Raw genomic sequence first — 11,515 nt, forward strand, 5'->3', positions numbered from 1 at the left:
TGACACAGGGGAGAATTATATAAGTTCTTACAAATCACCATATATGGATAAAGCTGTGAATTTATTTGATAGAATCGATTTGCAGAATGTTCTTTTGATTCAGGTTCTAATAAGATGTGCACAGGAGAAAAATAGAATGTAAGTCACTAACTCTTGGTATAATACATGTGTATATTTATTCTAATGTTGATGACATATTTTTTGTTCATGTTTAAAATTAAGGGAGGTACTTTTTGAAACAAATACGGGAGAGATTATGCATAGACAGGATTTTGAGAGCATGAGGCCTGAACATGTTATACATCATCGTGTGATTGATTCTTGGGCTGCTGTTCTAAATTACGAGGAACAAAAATCAAAAAGTAAACCATACCGCCTGTTCTTCAATACCAAAATTATGGTAAATTCTTTTACAATTGGAACTTCTATATTTTAGTTGTAAATTGTAACAAGATATTCTAATTTTTCTGTTTTTCTATGTTTACAGAGTTCTGAGTTGTTAGATGAAACTAAATCTTTTGACGAGCGTTTTTTAACTTTTGAGACTCGTGTTGATAAGTTTCTATCTAATGTCAAGGCAAATGTAGATTTCAATGATCTTAAACTCGTAAGAATATTTTATTAATTAAAATATTACATTATTAAAAGATAGGAATTATGTTAACTTTTTGATGAATTTGTTGGAATTGCAGGTGGTTTTCCCAATACATAACGGTGATCAGATGTATGCTGTTGTTTTCAACCTAACATATCCACAAGTTCATATTATAGACAGCATACAAACAAAATCGTTAGAAAAAACTTATGGAATGACACCAACATCATTAGTAAGTTTTCATTTACTTTTATTAATTGTATTAAAGTTACAATATAATATATTTAATAATGTAATTTTGTTAATATACATTGCAGAAATTGTACTTTATACGATATTTGGAGAAAACTACATTTATCATCAATAAAATCAAAGGTTTGCGATCAACAACAGTGAAGATGATGAAAATTGACTGGAACACAAAGGAGTTGACAACAGAGAATGGAGCACTTTTAATGAGACATATGGAAAAATATTGTGGAGAAAAGCAAGGAAAGTGGAATGTGGAAATGGAAAAAGGCAGTGATGTGCAAGCTGTTCAATTTGTAAAATTACGTGCCTTATATGCTGTTAAGATTGCTACACATGAAATCAACAACCACAAGGATAGAGTTATCAAAGAGGCAATCGAATTTGGAAAATTTGATCATGCGACTAGAAAAAAGATGTTAGAGGAAGGTATCCAAAGGATGGATGAATTGGAAATGGGTAATAGAATTTGATAGAAGTTTGGAATTTTATAAATGTAGTTATGGTGACTTAACAACAATTCCTTTTCTAATATCTGTATTATTTTGAACAAATTAGACAAAAAAAATGATGCCTAGTATTATGTAAGAAACTTGATATGGTTTATTAGGTGATTAATGCTTAATGTATAGTAGGTATTATGATCACTTCTTAATGATATGGTTTATTAGGTGATTAATGCTTAATGTATAGTAGGTATTATGATCACTTCTTAATGACCATGGTAGAATATTCTAATAGAATAATGTATAATGGCATCAGTATTCTATTAGAATAATATTAGATGTTGCATATACCTATATAACATTCTTACATGCATAATCTTGTATTATAATATTTTGATAACAAAGCATTATACTGCAATCATTCGTATATACTTCAAAAAATTAAAGATTGAAAATATTAGAAGAATCAATATGTTCTCAAATGTATAACACATCATCACAACCCAAATGTCTCATACATCATCACAAACCAAAACAATAGAAAAAAATCCAAACTAAAAAATTCAAACTTTTATCTATATGGTATTATTGAACTTTATTGAAATACAAAAAAAATCAAAATATATTTCTAGACACAACTATGCACTTTGTACCTTGGAGTTATTCAACAATGTCAAACATTTCCTTGAATTATGCCCTTTAACCCCACATGTTTTGCATGATCTTGATTGCTTGTTACCTTGAATAGTAGCCTTCTCCAAAGCACTTTTTAAACGTTTTCCTGTACCAGAACCTTTATTCTTCACCATAGGTGGATTTTCAACATCAACAACTTCAGGATTCGTAGTAGCTCCGTAAAGTTTATCAATATGATCCTCTTTTGTAACCAATAATTTGTCTGAACCTTGTTCACCAATATCAGTCATAAAAACTTCAAGCTTCTGCATGAACTCTTCTAACTTCTTGTCATCATTACTTAATGAAGACAGGCATTGATCAAGCATGGAAAAAGCTTTGTATGCAACCTTCTCAACATTTCCAGACGAATCACTATATCTAAACGTCATTTTCAAAACTGTGGTGGGGATAATATCTCTTCTCCATCTCTTAAGAATGTATCTTGACGGAATCTCTTGTATGTCATAAATCTTTAGAATACAGAAGATGTGTCTACAAAAAATTCCAAACCGCTCAAAAAGCATGCATGAACATTTCACCATTAGATCTTCTCTGTTGAATTCAACTTGTTTCAAAAATATTAGCATAATAAGCATATTCAAAAAAGAAAAATTAGAATATTTTTTCAAAATTATTAGAATATTAAGTATATTCTAAAATGTCAACATTACCTCAAAATCACCTTCACTTGTGTTAAAATTCCATTCAGAATCGATGTCAACTTTTTCTTTTTTCTCAACTACTACCTTCTTCTTTGATATATTTGTCCTTTTATGTTTGACAATGCATATGTCAGAAACAACGCCTGATGTAACACTCTTCTGTGAACAAGAAACAAGTGAATGAAGAATCTCCCTCTGCACCATGAGAAAAATAGTCCTGGTGTATACCATAGATGCATGTTTCTCCATATCTTCAAGAGGTGTTTTGATGATTGGAATTATAGTAGATGTATCAAAATCAAATTTGATCTGATTATTCCTTTGCCTTTCCATAACAGACTCAAAAGCATTCATAAAATTGTTTAACGTATAACCATGATGCGATACCCTATTGAATGCTGAATTCTCACTTTCTGACCGAGAAGTTGTTCTCATTAGACCTGACATCGGTACATCTTTAAAATAGGCTGGAATCCAACTGCTTCTCAAATCAAACATATCTTTCATCCATTTATTGTCTTGCAACTTATATTTTACCATTAATGCATCCCATCTCATTTCAAAATCATTGACAACAATTTTGGAGTCCCATACTATACTATTGAAGTCCGCCTTAAAATCTGATTTATTCATTGTTTCCCAGCTTACCTTCAAAAACAATTCATATATTATTCTGTTAGAATATAATATAGTATAAAAAGGCATTTCATTTAATCTATTATCCTAATTACAAAAAATATTTCATTTAATATTATGATAAGAATATAACAATAATGTTAGTACCTTCAATGGAAGTTTACTTGTGATATGCCACATACAAAATCTATGTTTTGTGTATGGAAATACTATCTCAATAGCCTTTTTCATTGCTGGATCTTGATCGGTCACGACCATGATTGGTGCTTTTCCAAAACACTTCAAGAATGACCGAAGTAACCAAATATAGGAATTTGTATCTTCTCTACACAACAAACCAGCTCCAAAAGTGACGCACCTTTTGTGATTATCAATGCCAGTAAAAGGTACAAATACCATACAATACCTAAAAAAACACAAAAAAATACCATTAGAATATATAACTAAAAATGTTTATATTTCTAGAATAAATACCTGTTTGTACGATATGTTGCGTCAAACGAAACAACGTCCCCAAATAACTCAAAGTTTTGTTTTGAAGTGTCATCAGCCCAAAAGAGAGCATTTAACTGCTTCTTGTCACATCTGTATTCGTATGTAAAATTTGTAACATTCTCTTTACGATTCTGAAGCTTTGTAATCAACAAATTTGCATCAGTGCCGCCGATGTGACAATTTATATCCCTTTTAAAATTTTTCCAATCTATCTCTATTCCATCAACAAATTCACATCCTCCTTTTATAACGCACATTAGTCTATATGCTGTAGTTGCCCCCACCTTTGCACTCGAAAGCTTATGTATAAAAGCTTGATCAACAACATTCAACTGACGTTTAGCTCTTGAAAGATGCATACAATCTTGATTGATCAATTTGTGGTTGTGTTGTTGTTCAAAGCGCCACAGGTAAACTTCTGAAGAATGTGGTATAGCTTTGAATGCAACAAAAGCTTTGCAATTTGTGCGTTTACAATTACTATTTCTCAATTGCTTATTATGATCATCACTAATTGTGTCTAAGGTAGAAGTGTTTGGCAATCCCCCTCTATTGCATATAAAATATTTCGAAGTTGTGATTCCACTCTTTTTCCTCTCTGTTGATTTTCTAATATCAAAACCAGATCTTAATGCATATCCTTTATACCACTTAATAACATCTTTGATATCTTTAAAAATTGAACCCAAAGTAGGTATCCAACCAGGTTCAACCTCTGGAATCCAAAATAAAGAACCATCAGCTTCAATGAATTGTTTGCAAGAGCCATATTGTGCTGCAACATTGTCACTTTGAACTATAAAAAAGAATATACTACCATGTTAACATATAATCATAATAATTTGCATTCATATGAATGTAATCATAAAAAACCACAATCTTATATGTGCATTATTCTATAAGCATAATATGCAGTAACATGAACTTATCACCAACATCATTCTATAAAGAATAACCGATATCAGTAACAGAATTACCTTGGATTTCCAATTGATTTCCATCATTATCCAGAATCTCTGAATCACCAGATCTGAATTGATGATTTTCTTCATCGTAATGATCATTTCCGATGTCATTCATATCTAAATCATACATTATTGTTACTACATTAAAAATTGAATATGTTATATGCAAATAACAATGAAAACAATGATTACCTTGGGTTTCCGATTGATTTTCCTCGTTATGAAGAAACTCTGAATCAGTATAACCGAACTGATGATTTTCTTCATCAAGATGATTGTTTTCGATGTCATGCATATCCAAATCATCCATAACTGTTATCATTATTGATATATCAATGTATGTAAAATATTCTATAAGAATAACATGCAGTCTCATGAACTTATCACTAAGATGATGTTAATGAAAAGCAAATAGATGTTAATCAAAAGAAAACAGATGACATATTGCTGAAAAACATAATGATTAAATGAAAAGTTAAAAAACAAACAATGAAATAGGTGATACATTGTCAAACAACATATTATAGATTAAATTGTTTTCTAGGTCAAACAAATTCAACAACAAATGATCTTTGATTGCTGAATTGGATGTCTCAACAAAAGATGATGTTTGATTTCTGAAATCACAAATCATACAAATATAAAATTGGAGAAATCGATAATAGTTGATGATTCAATTCATGAACTAGGTTAAAAATTGAATACGTTATATGCAACTAACAGTGAAATCGATGAAAACTCAAACCTTGATCAATTGATGATTTCATGACGTTGAGTAAAATTCACGGCTTGAAAGATCGTAAACAATTGTTGAAGATGAGGATTAGAAGAAATCGTTGAACACTTGAACCTCTACCGAAATCAATGATCACAAAGTTAAAATTGATCAAAATCACTCAGCTTATCGTGAATTGCAGATGAAGAAGAATCAAGAACATGAACTCGAATAACACAAAAATCGTGAATTTAAAAGCTCTGGTTTAGCATCGTTCGATCAATGTCAAAAATCAAAATCGATTATCGGTTGAAAGAATATAAGATTGGAGATAGAATATCGATCAATTTGAATTGAAGAACAATGAATGTTGTTTCATCGTATAAATTGGTAGAAACACATGAACAGGTGATGAACAGGTGAGATGATTTCTGGATGACGTGAAAATTAAGCTAACAATTTAACCTAGTGACTAATCTACCCCTAATTAACTAATCAGCTAGATTAATTAATGTTAATCCTTTTTTTTTTATGAGCCACAAGATCAAATCTAATCAAAGGCTAAGATTTGGTCGCCATGTCTCACAAAATATAGGTGGTCTCAAATGAACCTCTATATATATATATATATATATATATATAAAGTTACAAACCTTACTATTTCTAGAAATTACTATTTCTAGAAATAGATTTAAGACTTCCAAACCGTAAAACTAAAAGTACAACAACAACAAAAAATAATAATATTATAATATTATAATTTTAAATCATACAAACATTTAAGTTGAACGTATAATCAAGCTTTGCATATACTTCCTACGCTTTTGACCGGGTCTTTTAATCCGTGAGTTGTTTTGAAGCCTGAGATCTCGGCAAAATGTAGCCTGCCTTCCTCTTTTTGCTCTTTCTGATCGATTTATAACCTATCCAGTGCACCAACATTTCATATTCTTTGTTTGTGAAACCCTATTCTGCCCATCGCACCGCCTCCGCTTCTATTAGCCCCCATCCCGCCACCACAACTCCCCTTCTCCACCACCACCACCTTCACTACAACCAACATTTACAACCACCACCACCTTCCTTTATTGCAACCAATGCGAACACTACCTTCACAACAACGGCCACCACCACTTTCCCTGGCTACCACCACAACCACAATTCTCCTCCTTCGATCGTATGTTCCCTTCAATCATCCATCGTCTGGTAAACCCACCACCACGACTGCTCCCGTGCCGCTACTCTTCATCTTAATATTTTCTCTAACATCCACCGCCACCTCGATGTTATGTAGGCGGATCCATCAAGTCCATGTACGATCGCACAATCAAAGCCATCAAGCCCCTTAATATCTCTGATATGTTTCTTATTCTATTTCTTTTTTGCTTTAGTGAATAATGCAATTGAACGATCTTTATAGAGAAATACGTTAAAAGAGTCATCCCCAACCATCATCCAGGGTCAAAAGCAGAAAGAATCCAACCAAATCAGCTTAAAAATTTGACAAGGTATATTTTTTGCGATTATCTCATCAATTTTTTTCCAGATACTGTTTATCTGTAGTTTCAAAAAGTCAGAAATTAAGTAGAGTTGAATCGAGATTCTAAGATCTCTCCAACTTCTGTATTCAGAATTTCAATCAATAGAAACCTGATTCCATTCAATATGGAAACAAACTTTCTATAACTTGGTTAGTGTTCTTTGTTTTTGATTTGTATCTACTAATAGTCGTTATTACCACCACCGTTATTCACCACTAAATAGCAACTCCTTTCTCATGTTCCTTCCTTCTCCCCAATCGTCAGGTATCATCCGTTCGCATCCATTTTTTTTGTTATTCTTGTTGTCGTTTTTAAAAGTCTGGTTTTGCTACTGAAAGGTTGAGTTGATAGTAGACTTTGTTGCTATTTTAAGTAATGCTCCTAAACTACATCGTCTATTATTGGGAGACTTCGCTTAAATACTAAAAGTTATTTCTGTTCTAAGTTTGATGTATCATGGAGCTTGGTTTTGAGTTTTTTTATTAGTTTGTGTGATGAGTAGGAACTAAAATTTGCTTGATTGGACGATTTTATCCTTAGAGATGCTTCTCTTGTGTTTGGTATTATTTATTATCGTGGTTGCACATTAGCCAGTTGTTCAATTCAAAAGGATGTTGTTCTGTTTAGATTTGATCTATTATATTACTAGGTGTGGGACCCGTGTAATACACGGATTTATTAAAAAAATATAAACTTATAAAACCTAGGCAATTTAAAAAGTAATAATTTTATATATAAAAAAGCTTTGATGAATAAGTATATATATGAATACAAAGTAATACAAATTTATGTAAAAATAAATTCAAATTGAAAAAAGTTATTGTTATGTAAATAATGAAAATAAAAAAGGAAAACAAATATGTTGATAAATTTGATGGAATTTATTATAATTTATTTTAATAATGAATTGAATTTAATTAAATCAATGATTTTCACTAAAAATAAAATGAAACCAATAAGCAAATTACATATGGAAAACAAATAAATAAAAAATTATGAGAAAATTACATGTGACAGATTAAATGAGAAGATGACATGTGGCAATAAGATCTTCATTTATTAGGGAGGATAATATTTATATAATTTACTACATGTAACCAAGACATAGATGACAACCATTTTTTTAATATATATGAGAACAAAAATTAAATTTCATAACTAACTTTAGATTTAATGAGGATGAGAACATTTACCATAGTTTTGTTTTATCTTGTGATTTTAAATATTTCTTTATTTTATAATGGTTAACTTTTTTAGTTTTAATAGCAAAAGTTTAAAATATAAATAAATAAATTAACGATTATCAAATTCAAATTTCTAAAGCAAAATTACCCTAATCGTTTTCTACTTTTGAGATAAATTTAACAATTTGTATTTGATTAGAAAACTCCACTTCGTTTTTTTGTTTTTTATTTAAGTCTATAGTTTTTATGTATTAGCTATAATACTTTAGATTTTTTGTTTTTATGAATAACAACTAAATATAAAACAAACTAAATTTAAGGTACTTTTAACAAAGTTGAGAATAAACTATTTCCCAAAGAGAAATTATTCCTGATGAACGTAGGCATGTAAACTGGTCCGGAAACGGATCGGAACCGAAAAAATCAAAAATTAAATAAACCATAAACTATCCATAAAATGATACTACTTACATATATCACTATACACTAATACTTTTATTTGTAAATCCAAAACAACAATATACTTTTTTTTTTAATCAAAACATTATTTTTAATTTTAAACAAAAATAGCAAAATACTTGCTTTTAATCTAAAAAACAATTTACTTTTATTCTAATCCAAAACACCAACATGTTTTTATTATTAACCCCAAACAACGTACATATCATATTAAACAAAATAGAAAAGTATTTTTATTTTTAACTAAAACAACAACATACATTATAGATATATAGTGTAATCCTAATTCCTAAATAATATTTGCAAATGTATTACATGTTCATTACGATATGACATGTTTCTGAAGGGGTAGCAACTCACAAAAACAAACTATATGTGACCCTCTAAATAGAACGTTCATAAATTATTTCGTCATTTGCCACTTATTGTGTTGCACATTCTTTAAAATTATATAGTATCCAAAAGAAAAATAATCAATGAAGCAAACTATTCTCGAAAATCAAACTATTTTCCATAGGGAAAAAACGATGAAATACATTAAAAAATACATTATCCGTCTGAAAGAAAACGAATCACTAAATTGAAATGAAAGCAATCATTGTTCGTCGAAATGAAATTAATTGTCAAAATAAACTATTCGCCGTCAGCCGCTTTGCGCGGGTAACGACGTGTGTGTATATATATATATATATATATATATATATATATATATATATATATATATATAATTGGGGAAATAGTATATAAACTATAAAGCCATTAAGAAGTAAATGCATCAAAAAAAAAAAAAATACAATAAAATAAGTAAATAAATAAAATAAAATAATTAATGGCCAAGTGTCGAACGGAGGACATAGTATTTTGTTCGATTTTTATGTTTTAACTAGTTTTACGTATTTAACCCATTGGACATGATTCTTTAAATAGTTTTATTTATTTATTTTTATTTTTTATCATATGAATTTAATCATTATCATCATTAAAAGTTAATATAACTAATCAACCTATTTCGTGATTGTGACATCTGTTACCAAAGGAAAACTTGCTTTCTTAAATCACACAAAGAATCAAGAATAACTTTAATCGATTAGTTGAGAAGAATAACTTGTACAACATCCTTTTTTCTATCTTTTTATCTCCTAACAAGTTGCTTGACATATTCTATTCTATCCTTGGATAACCTTTACGCATCTAAGCTACACATATATTTAGTATTTTAGGTATTCTTGATCTAGAGCAAGCCATCTATCAACCATTTGATTGATTCAACATATCGATGTCGAAAACAAGCTTTCTTGACATCCAATACAACATCTCAAGGCGTAAGTTTCTTCGGAAACCGTCGCGGATGTTCTCTAGTAGCGACAGACAGTCGTCTGGCCTGCCTATATTCCAACCAAACGTGACTGAGATGAGGCGCGTTTTTGACAAGTTTGATCGTGACAAAGATGGTAAAATATCGAGGGGAGAATACAAGGCTATAATTAGGGCACTGAAACAAGGGAGTACAGATAGAGACGTACAAAAGATATTTGAGGTGGCGGATTTGGATGGCGATGGGTTTATCAGTTTTAAGGAGTTTATGGAGGTGCAAAAGAAAGGTGGCGGGGTGAAGGCTGTGGATGTGCAAAGTGCATTTCGGACATTTGATATGGATGGAGATGGGAAAATAACCGTTGAAGAAGTGTTTGAACTGATGAAGAGGCTTGGGGAGAGGTGTAGCTTGCAAGACTGTCGAAAAATGGTGAGAGCTGTGGATTCGAACCAAGATGGTGTGATTGATATGGACGAGTTCATGACAATGATGACTCAAAACACAAACATATAAGTGTTGTTCTATTATTGGTTTGTAATACAGTGGTATCAAAGGTGTTCTTAATTTGGTCTAATGGTATTAAAGGTATAGATATGAGTCTTTGTAAAATCATGTGTCTAATGTCTAAAAAAATGAAAAAAAAAACTAGTCTCCTTTGTATTCATATTTATCTAATTATAGTAATATATTTTATTGGTATGGTTGTTTTATAAATTCTTTTACTAAATGATATATATATATATATATATATATATATATATATATATATATATATATATATATATATATATATATATATATATATATATTCTAATAGAATTATCAAATTTATGATAACTAGATTTAAACAAATTATGTTTGATACCAATTAGGTGAATATAATTAGATGTGACAATGATGTCATGTTCCGTCGTGTCAACCCGTTTACTTTGTTGAGTATTTGAGATATTGAAACTGATTTGTCATGTTTGGTTATTTATGGAAGCCTTTTTAGGGTTAATCGTTTTATGATTCTCTACAATGCATTTACAGTAGAAGTTATTCATCGAACTCTTCTAAAACATTGGTTTATATTTTTGGTAAATATTTTATGTTTTCAATAAATTATCATTAGGTTAGCTTTTTGTGGTAAGGCTTTTTCCTGATTAGGTTGCTTTTTGTGGTAAGGCTTTTTCCTGATTAGGTTTTTCTTTGTACATTCATATCATAATTAATATACACAAAACCTTTATTAGATTACTTGCATGTGATGGTGATTGATTCTTGATTGTTCTTGATATTCCGCATTCGTCATCTTGGATTTATTCCCAACAAGTAGTATCAGAGCAGGTTCTTGTAGATCTCAGTGATTATTGCAATAATCGATTTAGTGAATCTCGCCTTGTTCTTCAAGTTTTGTAAGTTTTCTGAAAAATAAAAAGTCTAATACATCGTTTTATTGCAAAATCTTGTTCAGATTTGTTATCTTCTACTCATTATTTCATTTGATTTGTTCTTGAATCATGATCTGGAAGAGAATTAGAAGAAAATTTTCATGTTTATTCGAATTTTTGTGTTCAAACCTACTTTATCTCT

At 30.1% G+C, this 11,515-nt stretch overlaps 2 protein-coding genes across 2 annotated transcripts; one reads left to right on the forward strand and one right to left on the reverse strand.

Moving 5' to 3' along the window:
* Positions 1–1,928: 1,928 nt before the first annotated feature.
* LOC111878201 (protein FAR1-RELATED SEQUENCE 5-like) lies at positions 1,929–5,145 on the reverse strand. The gene is made up of 6 exons (XM_052763677.1): positions 4,919–5,145; positions 4,739–4,843; positions 3,741–4,557; positions 3,477–3,672; positions 2,651–3,278; positions 1,929–2,533 (listed from the first exon to the last, which is right to left on the reverse strand). Exons 1-6 carry the CDS (start codon positions 5,100–5,102, stop codon positions 1,929–1,931), a joined length of 2,535 nt encoding a protein of 844 aa, XP_052619637.1. The 5' UTR covers positions 5,103–5,145.
* A 4,662-nt stretch (positions 5,146–9,807) lies between these two features.
* Positions 9,808–10,639, forward strand: LOC111877703 (calmodulin-like protein 30). Its single transcript, XM_023874213.3, has one exon. It carries the CDS (start codon positions 9,902–9,904, stop codon positions 10,451–10,453), a length of 552 nt encoding a protein of 183 aa, XP_023729981.1. The 5' UTR covers positions 9,808–9,901; the 3' UTR covers positions 10,454–10,639.
* Positions 10,640–11,515: the final 876 nt, after the last annotated feature.

Source organism: Lactuca sativa, chromosome 5 (genome assembly GCF_002870075.4).
Source record: "Lactuca sativa cultivar Salinas chromosome 5, Lsat_Salinas_v11, whole genome shotgun sequence".
Classification (NCBI taxonomy): Eukaryota; Viridiplantae; Streptophyta; class Magnoliopsida; order Asterales; family Asteraceae; genus Lactuca; species Lactuca sativa.